Source organism: Arvicanthis niloticus, chromosome 6 (assembly GCF_011762505.2).
Source record: "Arvicanthis niloticus isolate mArvNil1 chromosome 6, mArvNil1.pat.X, whole genome shotgun sequence".
In the NCBI taxonomy this organism is placed as follows: domain Eukaryota; kingdom Metazoa; phylum Chordata; class Mammalia; order Rodentia; family Muridae; genus Arvicanthis; species Arvicanthis niloticus.
This window is the reverse complement of record NC_047663.1, coordinates 105,097,918-105,124,002: the sequence shown is the minus strand read 5'-3', so window position 1 is coordinate 105,124,002 and position 26,085 is coordinate 105,097,918. Positions and strand designations below refer to the sequence as shown.

General features: G+C 48.1%; 2 protein-coding genes across 8 annotated transcripts in view; one reads left to right on the top strand and one right to left on the bottom strand.

Moving 5' to 3' along the window:
- Positions 1–12,609, top strand: part of Pax8 (paired box 8) — a 58,025-nt gene extending 45,416 nt beyond the window's left edge. For both annotated transcript variants that reach the window (XM_034506195.2, XM_076937496.1), the window contains exons 10-12: positions 2,718–2,819; positions 10,099–10,185; positions 11,553–12,609. In XM_034506195.2, coding sequence (XP_034362086.1) covers positions 2,718–2,819; positions 10,099–10,185; positions 11,553–11,629 — 266 coding nt within the window. In that variant the 3' untranslated portion in view covers positions 11,630–12,609. The remainder of the gene's footprint in view (positions 1–2,717; positions 2,820–10,098; positions 10,186–11,552) is intronic.
- Positions 7,329–26,085, bottom strand: part of Psd4 (pleckstrin and Sec7 domain containing 4) — a 55,152-nt gene continuing 36,395 nt past the window's right edge. For 3 of the 6 annotated variants that reach the window (XM_076937493.1, XM_076937489.1, XM_076937494.1), the window contains 3 exons: positions 15,857–26,085; positions 14,253–14,299; positions 7,329–13,011 (listed from right to left, as the gene is read on the bottom strand). In XM_076937493.1, coding sequence (XP_076793608.1) covers positions 25,828–26,085 — 258 coding nt within the window. In that variant the 3' untranslated portion in view covers positions 7,329–13,011; positions 14,253–14,299; positions 15,857–25,827. The remainder of the gene's footprint in view (positions 13,012–14,252; positions 14,300–15,856) is intronic. The other 3 variants (XM_076937491.1, XM_076937492.1, XM_034506778.2) reach the window with 3 other exon arrangements.

The following is a 26,085-nucleotide window of genomic DNA, read 5'->3' as shown; positions in this document are numbered from 1 at the left end:
CTCTTCCTTGCTCACCCCTCTCTCTAGCTCTTCTTCCTTTCTCTCCCTTTCTTCCTTCTTCCTCCTCCCTCCCTCCCTCCCTCCCTCCCTCCCTCCCTCCCTCCCTCCCTCCTTCCTTCCCTCCCTCTCTCCTTCCCTCCCTCCCTCCCTTTCTCCCTTCCTCCCGCCTTCCCTCCATCCCTCCCTCCTTCCCTCCCTCCTTCCCTCCATCCCTCCCTCCTTCCCTCCCTCCCTTCCTCCCTCCCTCTAATAAGTAAGAAAGAAGAAAGGCAAAAGCATGAAGCCTGGGTCAGCCATCCTCTCCAATCTCTTTCTACCATGATAGCCAGCAGCCTGGCACCCTGCTCCCCCTCCTTCACAGACCCCAATCCTCCTTCCTACTCACTGTCTTCAGCTTGGCCAGGTGCTTCACACAGGGAGGGCCAAAGGGGAAGTAGTGACAAAGGGGACAATAGTGACAAAGGGGACAGTAGTGATCACATTGCTGACTCCTTTACGTGAAACTCAAGGCTATTTTGGGTAAATTTTCTGTTTATTTCTTATTCTAAATATGTTAAATCCCCACACCAGCCTTTTTTGTAACCAGCATCTCCTCCCTTCCTTTGTTCTCCTGATGCTCTCACACTAAAGACTGCCTGTTTAGTCCAGGACCAACCAGAGCTAGATACTCAACAAAGACAGGTCAATTTGAGACAGGTGTTCAGGTGTCTCAAAATCCTAAAGCTATTTTAAATAACGAATACCAACAGCTTATTTCTGACAGGATGATGTTTTTGTAAGAACTTTACTGATACATTTCTAGAACGTGTACATTGCACGAATCAGTGTCCATGTGTGCCGTGGGGCAACAGGTTATGTTGATAACGTCAGAGTTGTAGGACAAGTGTATCTAAGGCCACACCTCTCCTGCCCCTTTGCATGTAAAGTAACAGGCTTAGGACCAGACTGGCTGGTCTAAGGGCAGACAGAGAGCCAAAAAATGTATGGTGGGTACCCTTTGATTCCTAGCCCGTTCTTTCTGGGAAAAGGCACAAACTTGAATGTGCAGGTGTTGTTTGCCGTGTTGGCCCTCAAGCCTGTCTTAGTATAAGATCCACTAAGCTCTCTTGTTTCTCTCTCACTCACTCTCCCGCTCTCACTCTGTCTACTCCCTCTCTCCTCTAAGTCCCCAAGTGCTTAGTCTTAGAACCTCAAAAGTACTTCTTGAGTGAAAAATTGTTCTCATGGGTAAGGAAGAATAAGTCACCGTGGGACTGACAATCCATAGGGCTTCATGGTGTGTTCCTTCCCGTATGTTATCATTAACTAGGTCCCTCTTCGGGAGGTTTAGGTATGAAGAAGGATCTATGGGGGCATGGGGAAGAAGGGACAGTATGTGACACAGAGAAGATATGTCTGGTGAGTTCGTTGTCAGAGGCTCACAGGCAACCCCAGAAAGGTGACAGAAAGCATTTGGACCAAATGCCTATCATTTATTTAACACAGTGGTTTTTCTACCAGCAGTGATTTTTATCCCCTGCTTCCTTCACACTGGGACATACAGCAATGTCTGGAGATACTTTGGGTTGTCACACTGGATGGGAACTTGTTCTGAAGTCTATTGGGTAGTGGCCAAGGATTCTGCTCAATACCCTGCAATGCACAGGATAGCTACACAACACAGACTTTACCAGCCAATAATGTTAATGGAATTCTACAAATGTCACTAAGAACTAGTTTACCCAAATAATTCATTTCTCACATTGAAGCATTTTAAGAGTTGAATGGCCATTGTTAGTAAATATTCTGGGTCAGTGGACATCACATGGATGGACCTCGGAAAACTAGGATATATAGATTCTGGTCTGAACCCAGAGAACAGGGTAACGAGGAGGCAAGCAGTGCTTCTGGTTGTTGGGCAGGGGTCGATGGGGAGAGCATCAGCAGGTCAGGTGGGATCCCCCAAAAGGAGAGCTTTTACTCCTTGTTGTGAAGGAAGAACAGATCCAATGAGATGGGGTTCCATAGGAATACCTTGGTGTCACTAGGATGTAGGCATGACACAATCACAGATAAGCAGAGATAGATCAGGGATGAAACATACTGAAATGGATTTTTAAAGAAGTATATTTGACACAAATGCCATGTATGACCATTGTAAATGTTAGCAATTGCTCAGTGATGTTTTCTTTTATATCAACATGTTTCATGTCCTTTGCTATTCTGATTAATTATATCCACCTGGAAGTCCAGGTCAACCAGTGGGAGCTTCCTCTGTGGTTGATTAGCAATGTCTGCCACATGTCCCCAAAGGACAGTGATGGACTGTCCATCTGCCTTTATTTCACAAGACCTGGTTTCTCCATTCTTTTGGAAGCTGGGTGGAAGTGATATGTGACCTCTTATGTATTTATTTGGTTCACTGGTGCCAAACACTATGCTGGGCAGGGAGATAAAGACCAAGAAGATGCCACCCCTGGCATCCAGTATCTTGACATTTTTGTGGAACAATAAACAATATTTGTGAAAATAAGGCTACTAGAGAATGGGGAACAACTGAAGTTGCCAGAGCCCTTGTTGGTGAGCCTCTACCCTCCAGAAGAAATGGGAGAGAAGAGGAAGGAGGTCTGGAGAAGGGCCATGGCTGAGGAGAGTCGTGCTGAGCCTCAGGAGGGTGGGGTGGTGAGAACAGGAGCCACCTGTACACCAACCAATGACTCTTTGGTGTCTCTTACCAGGGCGAGAGATGGTGGGGCCCACGCTGCCTGGATATCCACCCCACATCCCCACCAGTGGACAGGGTAGCTATGCCTCTTCTGCTATCGCAGGCATGGTGGCAGGTAAGGCTTGAGGGCTGGGCATAAGCATTGCAAAAGAGAAGGAAGCATTGGAGGAGTAGAGAGACAATAGATGACGAGAGACAGGCTGTGTCCCACTCTAGGCATCCCAGCGGACACTGAAGGGTGGGCTCACCTAGAAGAGAACCACTAGTACCATCTTGGCTCCTTGACTCCTCTTAGCTTAGCATTCTGCTTCGCAGACCTTCCACACAGACAGACCTATGCTCACATCCAAGCACCCCTACTGTCTCCTCTTCACTGCATTAAAGTGGAAGAGTGTGCCGTCAACACTGAGATAAGCATGAACCTAAGCCTTGGCCTCTTGGAGTTTAAATCACATCAGATGGATTTCGGTTTACCTCTTCAGTAAAATCTGAATTTGAATGGTGATGATGATAATTATGATGAGGTGATGATGGTGATAATGAACATGATGATGATGATGATATTGATGATGATGATATTGATGATGATGAATAATGATGATGATGGATGATGATGTTGATGGATGATGATGGTGATGAAGAAATACATCTTCCTTTGCATTCCACACTCAGCAGTGAGTGGGGCTCAGGTTCTAACTACCCTGTAGAAACCACAAAGTATGAACAGTCCTTCTTCACACTCATTTGGAATGTCCTTTACAGCCCATTTGATGTCTGTCCGCCAATCATGATCTACTGATGTCCCAGGATGTCAGGGTCTGGACAAATGGGTAGAGAAATGACAGTTTCTTTGGGAAAGTGCTAGTCTTTAGAAGCCATGTCGGAAAGCTCCAGGATGAGTGGGTTGTTACAATGGAACCATTTCCATTGCCCAGAGAGGCTAAAGGTCCTGAAGCTTTTGGGAAGGGCTCTGAACTCAGGCCATGTGTGACCCCCTAATACCAACCTTCCTAGCTCTGACCCTAAAGACCGGGCCCCATTCCACCAAACCTGCTTCCCCCTGGCATGGGTTAATCTTTGCCAGCCACCCACCCACTCTGGGCACCCTGTGCACAGGCAGGTGGGCCGTGTTCTCTTATGCAGAGAGAGGGGAGGGAGCAAGGAGAGGAGGCTTTGCTCCCTGGGAACCTGCTGAGCTGGCACTTGTTGCTGCCCGGTTACCGTGGCGATGTGCTTAATGCAGCGTTGAAAATACAGAATACTGACTCCTCTCTCCCTCCTGGCCTGGACTCCCTCTCTCCCTCCCTGCCTCCCTCTTGTGGAGCGTGAAATGAGATTGGTCAAGATAAAAAAGGGAAAGATTCGGTTATTTTTTTGAGTGTGGATAATGGGGTCTCTCAATCAAAATCCTAGGCTCCAGTCTGCTCCCCACCTCCCTTTTCCAAGCTCTCCACCTTCCCTGCTGCCTGCTTAGAGGAGGAAGCAACACGAGGCATGATGACGACTTCTCTCTTAATTATGAATGATTCTTGGAGGCAGGCTCAGGGCAAGGGGTTTCTAGGGCCAGAGTGTGACTAGAACGTAGATGGAAGGCAGAGGAAGGGTAGTACCCAGGAAGCCCTCACTTAGAGTGGGTGTTGTGAAGAAGTACTCTCTTACACAGTAGCACACAGCGTGTACACACACATTCACTCACAACAACCACTACATCGATTGCAAGTGAATTGCAAAAGGGAAGGGTCTCACTATACTGGGGATGGGCTTCCAGTAAGCTTTGTACACATTAGTTTCAGGAATTGCAACGCCATTAAGATGAGTCACCAACCGGGCAGAGGTGGCGCACGCCTTTAATCCCAGCACTTGGGAGGCAGAGGCAGGCAGATTTCTGAGTTCGAGGCCAGCCTGGTCTACAGAGTGAGTTCCAGGACAGCCAGGGCTATATACAGAGAGACCCTGTCTCGAAAAACCAAAAAAAAAAAAAGATGAGTCACCAGGTTCTTGAGAGTACTCTTGTGCAAATGGCTTCTGAAGGAATGCCTTTTGTGGAAAAATAACATCACATATATCTCTTACCACCACCTATGTCTCAGTTGACTGAATGGGGATTCTTTCTATTAAAGTCAGTTAATTCATTAAGCACCTACTGCATACATGTAAGGCACATAATAAGGACTTCAAATAAGGTGTGTCAACTACATTCCTCAGTTAGTTTTCTAAAGGGATAAATGGTAATTTGTTAGACTATCTGAATACTTGGCCATGTATATGCATAACTTTATTTCTGTTTAGTCCTTAGAATACGTCTTGGAGGCTGGTAGAACCCAAGTTTTATAGCTAGGAAATCAAGGTTTACAAGAGCCAAATGGTATGCTCAGGCATGAAACTAAGTGACTAAGGTTTTCAAACACAAATTTATAGATTTAACAACTGTGCCTCTTTCCATTTCTCCCCACGGTATCCCACCATACCAAAAATAAAGATGCAAGCTATGGCCTGGCCCTACAAACAGTTAATGGCTTTCATATCAGTTATAAATCAGAACCAGCATATTAAATGGTTAGATTATCCTGACACTTCTTCATGCTTTCTTCTAGGTCTCTTTTTTCTCTTTCCATCCCACTATCTTCCTTTTTATCCTCCCATCTGCTTATTCTTATTCATCTATCCTTATATATACACGTATATCATTCTATGCATCTTTCTACTCATCCATCCATCCATCCATCCATGCATGTCTCTTCCTTCTTTCTCTGTATCCCACTTTCCCAGTCCCCCTTTCCAGCCATCCCCCAATCCATTCTCTCATTATTAATATTTCTATTACTCACATTCTATCCAACCCTGAACCCTATTTACTGTATGGTGACTTTGTCAGTTAACAAATACTAGTGGCTATCTACTGGGCGTACAGAAATGCACAAAGTATGTCTCCTGTTTGTGGTGATGGACAAGCAGTGGACACACAAGTCAATGGATGGGTAAGCATGTTATCACAGAAAGATAAGTAGGCAAAGGCAATAAAATGTGGTGATTCAATGAAGAGCCACGGAGAGAGGAGATAACTGTTTCAGATTGAATACACAGGAAGCCTTTCTGAAGAGATTTTCAAAGTGGCCAGTCAAGTGATAAACTGAGGCTGACCATCCCTAGCTCCAAAGAAGACCAAGTGCAAAGGCCCAGAGGCAGGAAAAGCTAATTTAGCATGACAGTACACAGAAAGAAGGTGAGCACTGCAGGGAGCACTGCAGAGGGGGGGGTTGTGTTGTGTTGTTGCGGGCGTTGGGTAGCAGCAGGGACAGGTTTTAGAACAATTTCTCAAATGCTTGGGGAAATAGATTGTAGACACAGAGACAAGCCAGGGAAGTATTGTTGATTTTTCTTTTTAAGGGACAACAGTTGCTTTAGCTAGGAAAGTAGCCCCGAAGGATAAGAGAGACACTTAGTATGTTTTGGTGATAAACGGAACAAAACCTGCCAGCAAGTTGACTACAGAGATGAGAAGGAGAGATGAAAACATGGGATGAGTGTCTGTATGTCTGTAGAGTGTCTGTAGCTTGGGAGCCTCATGGGGGGTGGTGGTGAGTGGACACTCGGTGTGATGGAAAGTGAGTAGACACTTGGTGTGATGGAAATTGAGTAGACACTCGGAGTGATGGAAAGTGAGTGGACACTCGGTGTGATGGAAAGTGAGTGGACACTCGGTGTGATGGAAAGTGAGTGGACACTCAGTGTGATGGAAAGTGAGAGGACACTCGGAGTGATGGAAAGTGAGTGGACACTCGGTGTGATGGAAAGTGAGTGGACACTCAGTGTGATGGAAAGTGAGAGGACACTCGGAGTGATGGAAAGTGAGTGGACACTCAGTGTGATGGAAAGTGAGTGGACACTCAGTGTGATGGAAAGTGAGAGGACACTCGGAGTGATGGAAAGTGAGTGGACACTCGGTGTGATGGAAAGTGAGTGGACACTCAGTGTGATGGAAAGTGAGAGGACACTCGGAGTGATGGAAAGTGAGTGGACACTCGGTGTGATGGAAAGTGAGTGGACACTCAGTGTGATGAAAAGCAAGCGTTGGAGGCCATAAGCAGAGTTGAGACAACTAACTAAATACTGAGCTTCATCAGAGGCCTTAATGTGAAGCTGCTCCAAACATCACTTGGAGTTTTAACAGAGAAGGGACCAGAAGAGAGTGAGTAGAAAAAGTGGGCATGCTGCAAAGCAGTCTGGGTGACTGAGTACCATAGATCCCGAAGGGAGTGAGGGACAGAGGCCGGGAGCTGCTGCTGGTGAAGAGACCCTTGGAGTGGTCAGACTTGGATCTAAGGCGATAGATCTGAGCGCCTAGATCACGGCCTGATTGTAATAGAGTGCGAAGACACAGGCAGAAAAAGAGTCGAGTGGCATCCGATACAAGAACAAAGAGAACTGGCCTTTCCTAGGCACAATGACATTTCATTCTCTGTGGCTACATACAGGTTGACAGATCTGGTGGCAGACAGATGCCACACTGCAAGGTGTATTATCTACCCAGATGATGCCTCTCTATCTCAGCATCCCAGCGACTGAGGCAAAGAAGCATGCAGTGTACATTAAATAAATAGGTGGCGGGTGACTAGAGGCATAATTTTTTTTTTCGATCTACTTTTAATAAGGGTTCAACCTCTCCTCTAGCCCACCACCCAGCAGAGGTAGTGGAAGGGAAAAGTTATGGGCGGGGAAGTGGACCTGTTCAACAATAGTTTTTTGGGGGCAAGCTTGATTTTCTTTGGCAGCAGTTCAGTCCCTACAAACAAATACGAAATATGATTCAGCAGCTGCAGACCAGTCCTCTAGGCAGGCAGACACCAGGCATACACCAGGCATGAACCGGTAGCTACAGTCCAGCCCTTAAAGCAAGCAGACATCGGGCAGCTGTAGTTCAATCCTGAAGAAAATGCCAGCCTCACCAATGGGTCTGAGGTGAGGCCTCAGAAGAGGCAAGCTGCTGCAGGAACCTCACAAGCAGTTCTTGAGCGAGTTTCTCTCAGTGGTAGCATTACCACAAGTTGAGCTCAACAACACTATATAAACCAAACCAATACATGTGACTCTTTAGTGAAGAATAGTGAAGCAGAGCAAACCAAACCAAAGCTCAGTGCTGGTCCACCGTGGTCCATGGGGTCATATTTATACTCCTTCATTACAAGTCTTTCTACATGTCTGCTATAGCCAAATATTCTCTCACCAGTGTCTGCTTCAGGAAAACAGTCTCTCATGTGTCTGCTTTAGCAGGACATCCTTTTACCTGTGTGCCCCAGAAAACCATCATTTGGCATAACTAACTTTCCAAAGAAACTAGAAGTTTCCACTTCAGTTGACTGGATGCATGGACGAGTGACAGAAAGAGAGGCTAACACGTTGCATTTCTCAACACAGTCCATTGTCCTTTAGAGATTCTAGTGTTCAGCACTGGGAGGTCAGAGTAAGGGTGCAGGATGGGGCCCTTGCTGTACGGCCAGGATGGAACTGGACTCCTCCAAGAGAATTCTGAGACCAAGGAAACGGATGTACACCAACCAACAGCAGACAGGCTCAGTTCCCACTGTGGGCTATAGGAGCGACCACTAGGAGGGGAACATGGCAGTCAGGCTTCATTCAATTTAGGGTCCTCTTTAGCATTGCGCCTTAAGGGAAAAGCCTGGAGGCCTTCTGCAGGGGAGTTTCTCCAATCCTAGGTAAATGGTTGGAATCATTTCTTAGTTTTCTGTCTTTCTTCCCGATTCTTGGCCTTCCTTCTTGGACATGTATTTCCTTCAGTTCTGTCCCTAAACCGAACACTGCGAGCTTGCTGCCTGGTATGGAGCCCCTAGACACATCAACCTTCCTGTACCTCAGGCTTCCATTCCTCACGTACATATGACTGCTCCTCCACAAGGAAGCAGCGCTGCTGGCCCCAGCCCAGGCTTTAAGATTTATTGTGTGACTGAGCTGAGCATCCATTTAACTTTTTCCCCCCTTTTTGTGCTTGTTTCAAGAAAAAAAAAATAAAAAGAAACCAACATTTATTGATAATGCTTTTATTAAGAGCATGATTCTAAGCATTTAATATTCACTATCTCACTTAATCTTCACCAAAATCCCATGAGATAGGGACAAGAGTTGCCCCATATGATAGGCAAAGGCTCTAAGGCTTGGGAGAAAGACACACACACACACACACACACACACACACACACACACACACACACACAGAAACACACACAGACACACACACACAGAGACAGACAGACAGACACACACACACATACACACACAGAGAGAGAGAGACAGAGAGACAGAGAGACAGAGAGACAGAGAGACAGAGAGACAGAGAGAGAGACAGAGAGAGAGACAGAGAGAGAGACAGAGAGAGAGACAGAGAGAGAGGGGAGAGAGAGAGAGACACCAGAGCTGAGGAGTTTTAAATCTTCATTCCAAAGTCTGAAGGAAGGAGATAAGAAGTCACGTAAAAAGCCAAGGCATTTAGCTCACAGTCACAGGTAAGCTTCTGAAAGAGTAAACATTTTTGAATATGAAATTAGCTAGAATCTGGCTGGGTTTATAAATGAAGTCATCTGGCAAATTCTCAAAGGAATTACCTGGAATTTATGATCAAGAGTTCTAAAATCAAGTTCATGCCCCATCACTGTTTCGCAGTGCAAGCTGAGACAGATTTCTTCCTCAGTCTTCACTTGAGTTTCTTGTTCTACAAATCAGTAGTGTGGGAGACCACTTCAAACCATGGTTGGGAGAGATGGAAAGAGCATGATTTGTAGAAACATGCTTTGCAAGCTTTAAACCAAATAATAGGCATGGTCATCAGCTCACCTATTTGCTGTTGTGTGAGGGAATTCTTCATTAAATTCTGTGACAAATGATTATTTTGTGAAAGCCAAAGATTAGCTCAAAGAAAACGGAGTCCAATGTCCCTCATGTAAATTCATGTTCTGAGTGTGCCTAAAACAAGCCCACCTTTCTTGAGAGTTGATTTCCTCTTTCACCACCAGACCCCTCTTCCTGCCATGGGTTCCTCTGGAAAGTTCCTTCTTTAGAAAGTCCAAGCAGCTGAGAAAGTAGAATTTGAGTCCAGCTCCCAGAGTTTTGACAGTTTCCATACTACCTCAGATTTTCAACTTGTGTGAGTTTCTGGAGCCTCACTTTCCTTATCTGGAAAATGGAGATTATGACGTCTGCCTCTCAGGGATTTGGGGGGCTGCAGTGTACGAAGGAGCTGCCAAAGTGACCTCCTGAGCTCCACTGTCCAGTGCCACTCATTTTTGGACTCAGCCCTGCCAGCCCCACAGATCTGTCTCCCTGTCCCAGTCCTGTACTGGTGTCACGAACCTCACAGGTCTCTTGCCTGTGTGCTCCAACAGGAAGTGAATATTCTGGCAATGCCTACAGCCACACCCCGTACTCCTCCTACAGTGAGGCCTGGCGCTTTCCCAACTCCAGCCTGCTGAGTAAGTTTCTGGGGTTGTCCAGGGGAAGGTTGGGGGAGGGGAATGAAGCCAGACCAAAAAAGCTGGGTGGCCCCAGGTTAGATGGGATGTCGAGAGATGGCAGTTGTTTGTCACAGAAGAAATCAGCAGCAGATTACGGTATCTGGTAGGTTTAGGGGAAGGAGCAGAAGGCTGAACATGCTACCTCTTTTATATCTCTCCTTTCCACAGTCATGTCTGTTCAAATTTTGGTTTGTGTAAAATCCAGGAATCAAGCTTTGAAAGTCAAGGGGAGAGAAGGGCCAAATTACATTTAAGGAAAGCCCTGGAGAGGCTGTCCCGCCTGCAGAGGCTTCCAGCCCAGCCAGAAGGCACTATTCAGGAGTTCTTTGCACACTGCCAGCTGTGCTCCTTCCTGGGAGCTGAGGCCAAGATGACATCTTGCTCACTGGTCATCTGAATCGGTTGAAAACAGTCGTGAGTCACCACGAAGGCTTTCTTCCATCCAGTTCCTTATATTTGACTTGAGAAATGAGTATTACTCAGGGTTTATATCTGAAAAGGGAGTTTCAGTGAGTTTTGAGACTACCTTTTTGCCCCTGGGTCCCTGAACTGTTTGGGGGAAGACTTTAAGGAAAATGAGAACAAAGCAGAATTCTTTTAGAGCTTCCTGAGTGGTAGCCCTATCAGTTGTCAGAGCAAGTCTGAACCAGAGAGGAGCAGTGGGCTCAAAGATGTCCAGTTTTACAGACACCTTGGCAAACTGGCTGGAGCATCCATTCTCTAAAGTCCCCTCCCCTCTCCTCATACCTTACAGTCCCAGAAATGACCCACAGGAGCCTTCCCTGTTGGCTAGACACATTCAATTCCAAGACAGATGTGTTCAACTCCACATTTAGTCAGAGAGGGCAAGGATAATGATGCTGATGCTGTTAAGAGGACCTTCGGGTGGAGCTTGGTGGGAGTCCCTCGAGCCCAGAATCCCTCTGGCCGACCAGAAGTGCAATCCTTTTGTGTATTCGGAAGCGGATGGTCTGACCTGCCATTATTTAGGCAAGGCCAGAGAGCACCCGAGTCACTCTCGCTGTGCTGAGTTTTTGAGCTTCCACATGTAACTGTTCTCTCTCGCTCACTCTTTAAAGCAAGAGTGCTAAAGGTCAAAGCAGTCATGAGAGGTAGGGGCAAGAAGCCATCATTTTCTGGCTAGAAACTCAAAGGTGAGGCCAAAGGAGGAGGAAAGGCTGGAGAGGAGTTAATCTTTCATGATCAGATGGGCTGGGGGATAAATGATTAACCCGTGCTGTCTTAAAGGTCAGCAGATGTAGAGGAACGCTGTGGTACAACTTTCCCTCTGACCAGCAATGCTGTTGTTGTTTTAATGTGTCCAGGTTCCCCATATTATTACAGCTCTACGTCAAGGCCGAGCGCACCGCCCACCTCTGCCACGGCCTTTGACCATCTGTAGTTGTCATGGGGACAGTGGGAACAACCAGGCAACAGGAGGACTTGGCCTGAGACAGGCCCCAGAGAGTCACACAAAGGAATCTTTATTTATTACATGAAAAATAACCACAATTCCAGCATTTCGACTCACTCCCTGTGTGGGCAATTAAATGAACCATGAAAGTCAGGATGACCTTGGAGAAGGCCAAACTGTCCTCCACGATTCACTTTGTGAGTGACAGGAGTTCCAGGAAACAAGAACCGTCCATTTCAAAAGAGACACAGAGGAGAGATGTACTGAGGCTGGCATCTACCAAAGGAGAGAAAAGGGTTCACAAAGAACTTAGAGGGAGATGAGTCTGAGGGTGTACAGGGCCACCTGTGTGGCCTTCATCACTACAACTCCAGCAATTATGGACAGTAAGCAAGTCCTTCTGGCCGACAGTCATAGCCTAGGGCCAAGGCTCTACTTATCTGTCATCCTAGGAATTACCAGCTTGAGCCTCTACCGCCTGCTGGGTAAGTCAACCAGCGCTTTTCTGGGGATTCAGCATACCTTCCATTTCCAGTGGCTGTGAGCCTACAAACACCCCCTAGCCTCTCAATCAGTGTGCTACCCCTTTGGCAGCAGTGAACCTGTCCCCTGGAAAGTTCAGTGAAGCTCTACGTAGAGAACAGGAAGACACAATGGATGGGACCAGCCATGTCTTCTTCTCAACAGCCCTGCCAATTCAAGTGTGCTTTCTGCAGCTCCAGCCTTCGCAGCCACCGAAGAGACCCCGAGGCCAGCCACACGATTCCCTCTCTGGCTCCTCAGCCCTTTCCCCACACGCAGCCTCACTGTAAATACCGTAAATGAAGATCTGTTTCAGTCAAGCTTCCCTCTTTCCAGCCCCCAGACTTTGGCCTCTGAAATGTCTCCCTACTATGTTGGGCTTTTCTCCTTGATATTTTGTTTTTTAAAGATAACCCACCATTACCACATAACTCAATAAACCATTACTCTTGGTCTCAGGTTTTATCTTGGGGATGGACTTCTGCCAAGCACAGAACAAAGTGACTAAGAAACTCACTTTGAATAGATTGGAAGGGACGTTTTAGATGTTGAAGCTTAGCATTCTCTCCATGCTCTTAGTAGATGTCCAGTGCTGGGTAAATCAAGTTCATCCACTAAGTAGATGCCAGCATAAAGCATTCATGTGTCACAGGGCCATGCCTGTCATACACGCTCCATAAGAAGTTGGTGTTAAGTGAAATCTAGAGTATCAGGGCTGAGTTGGAGAAGTTCCCCCAAATAACTACAAGTGGCCCCCCACATAAACAACAGTTTTGAGCTTCATAGTGTTGAAGGAAGCAAGCAAGGAGCCGAACTTCTCTTCTGTGTCAGGCACAGTGTAGGGGCATCTAGGAAGACAAGTTCAGATTAGCTCAACTTTACACATGAGAAAACCCAGCTTAGGAAGATGGTCCAAGTGGGAAGTCTTGGGTTCAGTGAAGTCTTCTTATCCTAAATCCAACATGTTCAGACAATACCACTGTACCCTCTTTAGTAATATCAGATTGGGTAGGGCGTGTGCTACCAAGGGTTTGTTTTCTTTTGCGCTCCACAGGTGTCTGTTCCCAGATTTGGTATCTATGTGAACCCTTCCTTCCATGCCGGACCCAGGTGGTCCAGCATGCTTGGGAAGAGAGCAGGATAGAGTTTGGTGGAAGGGAGGACTCGTCATCCCAACTGGGGGCTCCATGGTTGGGAGGACAGAAATAACTATAGTTGTTATTTCTTCAGGTCTAGCCCTAAGGAGGCTCCAGGAACATTCAAGGGGCAAGGATGGGATGAGCCTAATTGTGTCATGAGGGGGAAACTTCCTATGAAGGAACTCTGTCCCCATCTGCTCATGGGGAATCTGGAATGAAATTCATTTTTTAATAACAGAGATTTCCTCCATCTATAACCTTGGAAGTAGGAATCAGAGGCCTATTACAACTGAGGCTTTTCATGGCTCTGACTTACTGGATTCATGAGCTCCCTGAGGCAATCCACAACTGAGACTCACTTTGAGGTTCCTGGTATTCCTAGAAGCCTACACAGCGATCCTTACATTCATAAATAAAACTCCTTCAGAAGATGCTATATACCCCTGGCTTTCACTCTCATGTCTCAAATGATAGAGAGATCTGACATGTATGTTTGATGCAAAACTTGACTTGCTTTTTCTGAGCTCAGCTAGTCACTGCAGGCGACTCAGCTGAGGGCAGATGCTGGGAGTCTGTGTGGTGTGAGTCAGCATTGGCTCATAGTCTCCAGGACCTAGTCACTCTATCCAAGGCCAAACTAGAGTCTCCCTTGGGGTTCAGAAAAGATTGGGAAAGAGCGAATATTCAAAGTACCTCAACCCTTCTGGGAGAGGTCTGCTTGTGGCCCAGGCATGGACCCAAAGAAGAACTGATAAGAAGAGGCTGCAGCTGTCCTGGGGGTGGACTGAGGGGAACATTGATGGGCAACTGCAAGTTAAGAGGACTAGTTTGCTCTTCAAGGGGAGTTGAGGGCCCTGGCTTCTGTAGGCTATGGAGGAATATCCTATGTTAGCAAGAAGACTTGGGATGAGGTGTTTGCCTGAGAGATCACCAAAGCACTGAGAACCTACCTCACTCTTCTCTTCCACTTCATCTGAGACAACCATTTTCACTGGTCCTGTAAAGAGGCCTTAGCTTTAAAGGCAGAAGTTTCTGTCCATCCCCTATGCCCCCATCCTTCATGCTTCCTAGAACTTTCTAGTAGGGTGCCAGGTCACCAGGAGCCTGCAGCAAGCCCAAAACAGTAAAATTGGCAATGAATAGATTTCTTACTGGAGGAAGAATGGGCCCCAGGCAGAGGGGCAGAGCTGCCATAGACTCTTTGCCCCTAGACTCCAAGTTAGGAAGGCGGTTGGGGAAAAGAAGCTTAGATTTTCCTCTCCAAGGTAAGCCCTTGGGCTGTGTGTAAGCCCCCTCTCCCCACCTTCCCCAGGCTGTGTGTAAGCCCCCTCTCCCCACCTTCCCCAGGTTGTGTGTATGCCCCCTCTCCCCACCTTCCCCAGGCTGTGTGTAAACCCCCTCTCCCCACCTTCCCCAGGCTGTGTGTAAGCCCCCTCTCCCCACCTTCCCCAGGCTGTGTGTAAACCCTCTCTCCCCACCTTCCCCAGGCTGTGTGTAAACCCTCTCTCCCCACCTTCCCCAGGGTGTGTGTAAACACTCCTCCCTTTTCCCACCTTCCTTGACTTCTCCAGAATTCTTGCCACAAGTCATTACTAAGAAATAGTAACTGGCCTATTGTGTTCCAGGCACACACTCAAAGCTCAAGGACTATTGCTCAGTGACCACAGTCCACAAATCCTGAAATAAAAACCTAGAGGGAGTGGTAACGCAAAGGTTTCTCCATTCCCATCTGCCCCCCTATCTTTCTGTTGTCTTATTTCCCCCAAATATATCTTGACTTAGTTTATAATGTAATTACTCTTGTAATACCCTTGGGAGTAGCTTCAGGAAGGATTAAAGATCTCAGTGTCTACCACTGGCATGGCTGTGCCTCACCACACAACCACACAGGTTGGGCCTATCAGACAGGGCTGTGGACATTGCTTCTGCTTCCCCTTGATCTTGGACCCTCTTTGAGCCTCAGGACTACAGTAACCCCCACATACAGGGGCCTGTTCTTGTTTGCTTTGCATACAAAGCACATTCACATCCTCCACTGTTTTGCATTCTGAACCCTGGTCCCAAGTTGCACTTGGGGAAATTGAAACCAAGAGCAGCTTTAACAAGGTCACCATGTAATTCACTGATAGCGTGACTGACCCCCATTAGCAGCCTAATAGTCACCCTGTTTTAAGGCTGTAGGAGTCTGGGATGGCCATGCTTCTGAGAGGCCTTATGTACCCTTCTCCTCATGGAGAGGTTACTGGGTCAGTCACAGCAACTTGGCAGTAGTTCTGGGTAAAAGGCCCAAGTGGCAGTAGAAGGCACTATGGACTCTGCAGAGGCATACTTGCACCAGGCTGGTCTCTGGTTCCCTTCTGCTCTTGGCCTCAGGTTCTCCCAGCTACCTTCCCTTTAGAATTAGAAAGTGTTCTCTCTGCGGGGGAGCTGACTACTCCTCCATAATTACCTTCTGAGGTAATTGTGAGCCCAGGCCTCTCTGTGATTCTGGGGAATAGGCCCCTCCTTCCCACAATGGTTCCTGCCTTTTCTCTTTCTCTTTCCCTCTTTCTACCTTTCTCTTCTTGTTCAGTCTCTTCTGATGAGTTCCAATGCTCAGCCACTCTTCTCTTTGTGAAGGACTTGGCATCTTAAGGGGTGTGGATTTGTGTTTGAAAAGGATTTGCTAGTCCTGTGTAGGCTCAGGAAATGCCAGGAGGCCTCTCCTCTATCCCCTCCCACAGCCCTGCCCCTTTCAAACCCTCTGTAGGGCATCCTGTCCTCCTCCTTACTGCTTTGACTCTCCGGGGTCCTCTGCAGCACAGCCCTTGGGATGGGTGCTACCTCGATGGTAGGCTCCTGTTCCTGGGCTCTGGGCGGACTCACGGCATGCATACACGTGTGCTATCCATTAACCTTACCACAACAACCACTCAAAAGCCGAGTCCAGGTGTCTGGTCTTCCCTGGAGGAGGCAGTGGGCAGCTTTCTCTGGGCAACCTCCTTCTTCTCTTGAGCCACCAGGTCATGAAGTAGCTTTGGGAGATTTGGGGTGCATGATTCAGACCCCCAGGGAGGAGGTTCAGTAGAGGAGGGGCAGTAGAACCTCCACATCTGTGCCCTGTGGCAGCCGGCCAGGCTGGGGAGTGAAGCGCTGCCTGCGGCTCTCCCAGGGAAATATGATTTCCCTTGAGTGAAGCGGACTGTGCAGCGTGGAAATTGGCTCTTTTCTGAGCGAGCAGCCGTTGCTGTGAAGTCAGGGCGGGCTCTGCCCCTGGAGTGAGCCAGGAGCAGCCATGTGCTGAGAACTCATTAGGGATAAATCAAACTAGTAACAGCATGAAGCCAACACCCTCCCCTTCATCATGCCTCCTTCCCACCCTCTCCCCTCTCTGAGACCCCTGCTCCCTCCTTTTCTTCCACAGCTTCCTCTCTACCGGTGGACTTATCCCCAGAGCCAGGCTACCCTGCCCCACACCAGGGCGCCCACAACTAGCACGTCCCCTCACAAGCAGGGCGCCTCTTCCAGCCATTGCTCTCCCCACCCAGTCCAGGGACCCTGACTCCCTTGCTGAGGGTGCCCTTCCCACAACCCCGCCCTTTTCAAATCCTCCCTAGGGCATCCCCTCCTCAGCTAAGACATTTTATCTCCTAGTTTCAGAGCCAAAGTCCACACCACACCTACACCCACCTGCTACTAAAACTCCAGGAACTTGTCTTAAATGAGAAAGTTGTTCATTTAGAAATACAGCAGTTTTGGGTTTGTCTTAATAGAAGACTTTTTCAATAGAGGCCAAGATACTGATCACAAACATCAGGGACAGCCCAGGTCTCACTAGGAACACAGACAGAAAGCTCACATCATGTCTGCTACCATCTCTTTCAGCCCCCATCCCAACTGTAGTCCTGGGAAGCCAGAGCTGAGGGCCCCAGCTGTGGGCAGCATTAGCCTCTGTGACACTTGTGCCCCTGGGGAGGTGAGAACTCAGAAAACTTGCTGCCAGAGAGAAGTTGTCTATAAAATGAATGGGTTTGATCATAAAAGAAACCTGGTTCTCAACAGGTTCAAACCTGGTTCTCTGATGTGAGCACAGAACCTGGTTCCTCTGATGTGAGGAAAGGAACAGGGCTGTTGGGCTGGGTGAGAGTGTAGGTCTGGTCTTCTAGCTCTGGAAGAGTGAGAACAGAAAAGTGTTCATTCTGACAGCGAGACAGTTTCTTTCCTGACTTGCCTCTGGCTGAAGAGGGGACAGTGTCTGTCCTGTGTATCATTTCTGGATGTCATGAGAACCTGTTAGGTATTGTTTCAAGAGGCCCTTGCTCCTTACCTACTTTCTTCTGGCCTAAGGATGTTGTTGTGAGCTGGGGAATGGAGTGTATGACTGGCTCTGTCCCCTCTGGCTGGTACCCTTTCTCAGTTTCTTGACTGTGAACGCTGTCACTTGAAATTCTCCTTGAACTCTTGATAGGATTTCTGTCAAGTTGGTAAACTCTGTATTTGGAATGTGGTCTTTGGTTGGGGTGGCTTTTTTTTTCCCCACCTACCCAGATTTGGACTCTGGCTCAATTTGTGTAACTACATCCAGACTTCTAAAGGAGCCTGGGATGTGTCAGAAGCTGGGAGACATTGGCCTAACAAGGTCAATGCAAGCAGGGACACGAGTTTGCTTCCACTCTTATAACTTCTCAGAAGTCTTCCTTGAAACACATACGAAAAAAACCAAGATAAACGGAATAGGAATCATCACACTCCCCAAAGAACAGAAATGTTAGTGTTTAGAAATGGGATTTTACACATGTGGGAATTGCGAAACAGTAGAGGAATGAAAATCACAAGAGAATACACATGGAATAGGGAGTGACTGAAACTCTCTCGGGCTGCTCTTGGCCTGTGGCAAGGCTGGCCGTCTCCTGCAGCTGGCCACCAGGAGCACTGCCTGCAAGCTATGCTCTGTCTGTGTCCCAGAGAGGAATCAGGGGGTCATCAGGCAAGGAAGACTCAACTTGTCAATGCCAAGCTCAGGTTGTAGCTTGGCGGAAGAATACTTGCCTACCACACAGGACTTCCTGAGCTCAGTCCTCCATATCAGAATAATAAAATATGTCAATGTCCTTTCCCAAATACTCACCTGGCCATTCTAACCATCCTTTTTTGACTTGTCCTGATTCTAGCTCATGGGAAAGACTGGCTCCTGGGCTCTGCACCTCCCAGGCTTGCTTCTTTTTTCTTGCACCTGAATAGGGAAATGGGAGGTGGGCAGTCACAGACTACAAACAAAACACAACACAGTTGGATGTCCCTTCCTGTATATCTTTACTGCTACACTGTCCCCTACCTTTCCTGGACACAGGCCCACTTAACTGGAGAGAATGCTGAGAGATTAAGGGAACCGGTGGGGAATGGGAGTGGCAAGTTCAGCAGGGGAGAAAAGCTGTTATGGTGGGAACAGAAAGTGCAGATATCACCTGGCAGTGAGGTTCAGGACTCCTTCGGATGGAGGCAGTGACATGCCTTGAACACAGACAGCCCTACGCCCATGATTTTCTACCCCTTTCATGGGTGTTTCATTAGGGTTCCACAGGAGAATGGAGGAAGGTTAGTTAAAGGCTGGAACACAAAGACATAGAGAGTTGCAGCCCCCAGATGCCCTGGGTGAGAGCAAAGGAGCCAGAGAAGGGGAGCAGGTGCCTTCTCTCAGCAGCCAGCCAGGGAGGGGCTAAGGGGAATGGGGGTGGCCAGACCCAGACCAAGGCTCAGGACCCATCTGAGCACGTCGCCTGCTAAAGAGGAGTAGAGGCGGGGGGGGGGGCGCGGAGGGTGGGGAGGTGAATAAATAATAGGAAATAAAACTTCATGAAGCAGAAAATAAAAGGCAGATTATACAGATGTGGCAATTTGAAGGATCATTGCCTCTGTCCTCTTTTTAACTGCTGCATCTGGAGTTTTGAAGGCAGCTTATCCTCTCCCTCCCTCTGTCAGGTCCCTGCCTGGCTGGAGGCACCCACAGGGCCAAGGCACGTGTGGGGACAGGAACCTCAAACACCTCTGCTTGTGGTGTTTCCTAGGAAATGCATAGCCACAATGAGCAAGCATGTGAGGTCAGGGCAGTGTGCTAGGTGGGTTGTCTGGGCTGAAGCTCTGAGCCAGGCATGGGTGTGGACTTGTCTGGGAATGAAAAGTAGCATCCGTGAGTTCAGTATGTGCAAAGATCAGGTAGGTTATGGCAAGTATGGGGACAGGTGGGGCCGACAGGCCAAACTTGGATGGCCAGAAGCAGCCTGAGAATTTGCGGTCAGTGTGAGGACCTCTAGCAAAAAGAGTGTTTGGAGGACTGTAACAGAGAGTCTCGGCTGCTACTTTCCTCTTTTCATCTAAATTTATTTGTTAAACCTTAATTTGACACGGTGCCAGGTGCTATATAAACAGACATGGTCCCTGCCCTAAAGGAATTTTCAAACTAAGACACACACACACACACACACACACACACACACACACACACACACTGGCACTTTGTTTATTTTATTTTAAATATTAATGTATTCCTCACCTTGTTCCAAGGAGAATTTGAGACAACTCACAGGAAATGCATGCAATAATTTAGTTAGATATGAATATCTAGGAAAAAAAGTGTTGAGACCTAAAAAAACATACATCGTGGGCAGGAAAGTGCATCCTGGGTGGCAGCAGGGCTGGTGTAGGAGTCAGCCTGGAGGCTCCCAGTTGTGGAGTGAAACTCTGTTCTAACACACTTGGCTGCCAGTCAGGATTCTGGTTCTCAGGAACACTGTTCTGATAGCACCCGGGGCTCTAAAGGAAATGATTCATGTTGCCCCCGAAAAAAGAAAACTAAGTGTACAGGGGTCCCTCAAAGATATAGCAGCCAAGACAGGCCCAATTTCCCCCAGGACTGTCTAGGGCAGCATCCACCAGGGACAGCCAAGATGGACATTCCCAGGCTCTGCCCAGTGGGAGTATGGAGACTTGGGACATCTCCTGTGCTTTACCACCAGGATATTATTTTCAGTGAGTTTTGGAGCACATAAGAGACAGACAAGGTCAGGGTCTCAAGGGAAATGCTGGCAGATGAAACCAAGGTTTCAAGCTAGATCTGACCCACGGTGAGGGTGGAAGGGAGAGAGGAAGGGAGACGGGTAGGACCATTCGTAGCACACTCTGCAGACTCCCAGTGAGGAAGGAATTTCTTCCCTGCCCACCCTGTGTTAGGTCCCAGAGGGAACCAGTGAGATCAGTGAGGCAAAGAACCTGGCTGGGTAAAATATGTCTGTGTCTCAAGGGATTGTGTTTCAAAGCAGGGAAAGAATTATCTCAGAATAATTCCTAGAGTTGGGAGTTGAAGAGAAATTGTGAGGCGATGACACTAAGTCCAATTGTGGGGTCAATGAGGGGCACTTGTAGAGTATTTTACACTTCAAGGATGGTGTACTCAACAGGCAGGTCATGTATTCAGAACTCCAGGTCTGAAATTCAGATGAAAAGTCTGGGCTAATGGCTTTCTTGAGACACTCTTTCCTGGAGTTCTTTGGAAAGTTCCAAGTCAGACAGTGAGGACCTCTGAGGGTGCACACACTTTTAGAGAGAGCTGGGTTTAAAGAACAGGAAGAAAGGCAGCACAAATAGAAAAGCACCAGGCAAGGAGGAAGCCCTCAGGGTGCTACCCCTCAGGGTGCTACCCCTCAGGGTGCTACCCGACCTTTGAAGGAAAGGGACCCTGGGTATCAGATGCAGAAGCAAGGACCTAGCTCCTGCCCTTGAAATTGCCTCCCTCTTGTAGCAGAGAGATGAGAACAGGGTCGTGGACACAGAAGAGGGGGGATGATAAAGGGAGGGAATAATTTCACTTCAGAGTAACTATGGGAGACCCTAGGACAGCTTCATGGGGTCGGGGTGGGGGGAGTCCCATGTCGGTTGCTGCTGGCTTTGTGTCATCATGCATTCTTCCTAACATGTCCTTTCAATGTTCGGACATCCTCAGTGCCTACCTGGTCCCAGACCCTGGCTTTTGGATGGTCCTGGCCTCACTCACACCATTTCCTAAGGTGGAATTGGCTTAAAAGATTGACGCAGGTATGGAACCATGGCTGCTAACTCAGACAGGCTCATGGATTTAAGATGGAATCTTCCAAGGAGATCCTTCTAGACTTGCACTAACAGAATCAATGTACCCTGAGGGTTGCTCCCACCTTCTAAGTCAGGATACGGGAGCCTAAGAGGAATAAGAGAAAAACTCCATCTGTGTTCCAAACATGGACACAGAGCTCCCAGTTGCCTATGTGAGCCAATATTCACCACCAGAAACCTCTGGGCAGAGGGAGAGTCAAGTGCAGAGGCCTAGCTCCAAGCAAGATGGCTGTTTGAAGACAAGACTTACAGCAAAGCTCAGAGGTATGGAGGGTGCCCAGGGTGATGCAGGCTTTCCTTCCAGGCATTGTGTGAGATGTTTACATGCATAATTCCACGGCCTCCTCTGTGAAGTAAGTAGTGTTATTATCCTTATTTTGTGGATAAGCAATCAGAAATATAAGAGGCAGAGTAACTGGCCCATGGCCATACATCTAAAAAACAAAACCAAATTAAATCCATGCAGTTGGGATTCAACCTGCGTCAGCCTGATTATAAGACTTGAGTGCAGTCCACACAGATCATGTGACCTACAGGGTCAACAGCTTCTGGGTGTGAGTTTGGATGAAGGCTGAGAAGACAGTGCATTCGGTGACTAAAGGTCACCAATGGTCTTCAGTGGGTGTTTCAGAGAGGGCTGGGGAAGGAGGGAGGAAAGGAAGAGAGGCAGGTGGAAATGGGAACTCAGTAAGAGAGAAGCAGGTGGTAAGGCCCAGCCATCCTGGGCATTCACCAGACAGCTGGAAAGACAATGTCAGCCACAAGAAGCTACAGAGTCCAAGGAAGGCCTTGATGTCCTTTTCATCCTGTTGGTGACACTGCCAAGAAGACAATGGGATGGATAGAAGGTGGGCCCACTGAAGGAGAGCAAGCCGTCCATGCTGGCTTTGAAATCATGAAGTCATCAAGCTGTGAAACCAAGCAGCATCCTTTCTTCAGAGGAGGACAGGAGAGCAGATGATTGGGTAAGTCAGTTAGGTGGTGAGGCAGCCAGAAGAGCTGGAGGACAAGGTGTCAGGAGCAATACCAGACAGGCTATTGGGAAGATTGGCTTGGAGTGCATAGGAAGACTAGGCTGTTGCAAGACTGTAGGGCTTTATATTTTATGTTTCTATGAATTTATATATTTGTATTTGTCTTTACATTTTATCCCTTTCTTTTACATTTTAAACATTTTGAAATAATTTAGGCATGCCTAAATGTTGCAAAAGTAGGACCATGGTTAGGCCCTATTTACTGGTGTTACTTATTCATCTCATCTTTGTTCTGTTTTGTTTGAGACTAATGAAGCCCAGGGTGGCATGGAACTTATTATGTAGCCCAGAAACTTAGTATGTAGCTGGCCTGGAGCTCATGGCAATTCTCCTACATCAGCCTCCCAGGTGCTGGGATTGGGGGCATGAGCCAGCTGCGGTGGCTCTGAAAGCAAACAATGCAATCCTCTGCGTAAACACTGCACTGCACAAAAGCCACACTTCTTGGCTATATCCAAGGTCCATCTGTGCCCCTGGACCCTTTTATTATGACCTTCCACCTGCTTTCAACTCCCACACAGTCCCCTGTCTCTAGCTGTACAAGGCGTTGAGCCCCTAAAAGGAGAAGATCCAGGTCGTAGACCACAATGATTTTTAAGTCTTCCATGGTGCCTGACAACAAATAAATGCCCCTTACAGAAAGCTGCCAGAGCAAAGGCCCAAGAAACCAGGAAGAGGTTTACACCAGGTGTCACCCTGTATACAGTGGTTCCAGGACCCCAGGGACTACATTACTTTAGACAGAAGAAGAGCTGGAGTCCAATGTGACCCCCTTACAGGAGCCCCAGTCATCACTAGGACCTCTGCCCATCCCCTTCTTCCTAGACAAGGGTCTACACAATGCATAGGTGGGAAGTAGGCCTGCTTATTCCTGGGACTCACTCAGCTTTCACTGTTCCTGGCAATAAGGTGCAGCTTGTGGGGAGCTCTCGGCTCCATCTACAAAGCTGCAGAAAGTCTTCCTCTTTATCTGCAGAAAGATACCAGGCTCTCAAGCCTTTGCCTGGTTTGTACAATAGTGGGAGCCATGGCTCGGGCCATTCTAAGTTTGAATACATGGGAGATTCTGGTCAATGTGATCACCCCAAACTAAGATCCTTCTCAGTAAGCAAGGCTCTTTAGCTAAGCATCTGACCCACCCAATGATTAGGAGGTGCTCGCTTGCCCTCCAGTGGTCACATTTTAGAACTGCAGTCCAACAATCAAATCTCTTAACTCTGTTCACTCTCCAGGTAGACAATGCCCAGGGTGGACTGCCAGGCATCATTGATCTGGTGAAGCCAAGCAGGTAGTCTCCCAGCTCCAATGGCATACAAATGAAATGAAAGTTCCACATGAGCAAAGCGTCATACACGGTGGACAGACCTTTAACTTTCCTTCTGGCATTAGACATTAGGATAAGTGTTTAATGAGGTCAAAAAACTCAGTCACACCCACTTAGCTTGTAAGCATCAGCCCTGGCCATGTCATATCTATCCATGCTACGTTTTCTCCTCAATATAATCAGACAAGTTGGACTCTTGTGTGGCTGTTAACTTCTGCTAAATCTCAGTTTAGCATATGCTTGTTTCAAACATGTACACATATCCACCTGACAGGTCTGCAGATTAGATCTCCGGTTGTGAGGCAGGAGTAGGAATAAATGTTTCCCCCGAAAAATAAAGTGTATCTTAGTACTGACAGCTTGGAAACAGTGGGCAAGACTCCCAATTCATGAGGTCAGGGACATTTTGCTCATTTCAAATCCCCTAGTACTGGCCATGTAAGGAGTCCCATAACATCCGTGAAATAAAAAACACAGCAAGTGGATGAAAAAATGTTTCTGAGCTTAAATACCTTGTAACTGGATGTTGGGGTACACATAGGAACATACAGGACACACAGACAAACATACTATCACAAGGGGGCAAAGGAAGATACAGCCTGACACACTGCAGGTGGCTGTGGCTACCTGACTGACTCCCTCTTACACACACACACACACACACACACACACACACACACACCCTTACACACTTACATGCACGCTTCTTTTGGTAGGTTCTATTTATTGCACACCCATTGGGTGCAAGAGCCAGCCTCAGGCCCTGGCCAGAGAGTTCCCTGGCCCTAAGGACCAGCTCCACTTTGTGGAGCTCTAAACCCTTAGAGTTGATGCAAGCATTATTGGAAAGGAGGGTGTGTGGCTCAGCAGGAAGGCAAGAGAGGCAACGTGTCAGCTGAGGGGTGAGCAGCAGAGGCTCCCAGCTGGCTAGAAACCTCTTTGCACACATGGCTGAACAGAGACAATGTGGCTGCTCCCCCAGGCCAGCCTCCTCCTCACAGGCACAGCCTAAGTTCCTGAGTCTCCAGAACCTCCCCTGGAGAATAGGCATGCCTGGGAAGAAGCCAAAAAGAAGTACAAGGGGATTTCCTAAGGCAGGGCAGCAAAGGCCTGGGAGCTGCCCTGGGAATGAGAAATAGGTCCTGACAACCCTTTGGAATGCAGCTTTGAGGGGTACTGAGGATGGAGGCACGATGGGGGTGGCTACAGAAAGCAGTGAAAACCCAGGGCTCCAATCTCCACTTCCACTGCCAGGCAGATTCCCCAGGAGAATTGTCACCACCTCCACCCCCCTCCTTCCACAGTGGTCTACCCTAGAAAAGTTACCCTCATTACTCTCAGGGAACAAAGGCTCCTTGTTCCAAGAGTTCTCCATAAAGCTCTAGAGGCCCCCACTCCTATTGACCCTGGTTCAGGCCACATACTCTGCTGTTGATTAACACTTAGGCATGCAGCCTTCTCACGTACTGCTGGGAGGGGCACTGGCTGATCGCAGGATAAAGCAGCCAGAGGATCAGAAGACCCACGGCATCCCTGAGCCCTGAACCTGCCAAAGACTATTAGAAGGCTGTCCTTTACTGGGCAGCGCTAGAGTAACCCTGCTTCCTGTGTCACAAGATGCTGCTTAGGAATTCCCAAGAGGTCCTGCCCTATGCTTCTGGGACCAAAGATTGTTCCCAGTGAACAGTCCTGGCTAGACTGCCTCAAGTTACCTCCCAGAAACCCAGGCCCTGTGTTTTAGAGGAGAGAGGGCACATGGGACAAACCCCACAAATGGAGTCAAGGCCTCACTCAACCTTGCTCTTGAATGGTCAGGGTTAGGGTGATGGAGGAACTGCCATGGGGGACAGTGAGCACGTATGGCAAGATTGGGGCAGTTCTAAAAAGCCAGGGAATGGAGACACAGGGAAACGAGCCCCATCCTTCAGCACAGAAGCAGAGATGCCTCATCTCATATCTGGACCATCATCACCATGGTCCAGATATATAGGATTGCATCTCAGGTCCACGCCAGAGCAGTGGTCAGTGTCTGAGAGGGCAACAGCTTCACAGCTGATTGCGGTTCCTCTTGGGAATGATCTTCCGGTAGGTTCTGCGCTCTGAGATGTTGCGTTTCACCTTGGCTGTGGTGGGGGCTTCATCCTGGTGCAGGGATGGGCTTGAGTAGGACTTCTTCAGGCTCGGCCTGGGCTCCTGAGAACTGTCAGCTTCCTTCCCAAGTTGATCTTCCCACAGAGCCAAGTCCCCCAAAGGGAAGCGTAGGCGGGCCACCAGAAGCTGCACATATGTCTCATATCGAGTTTT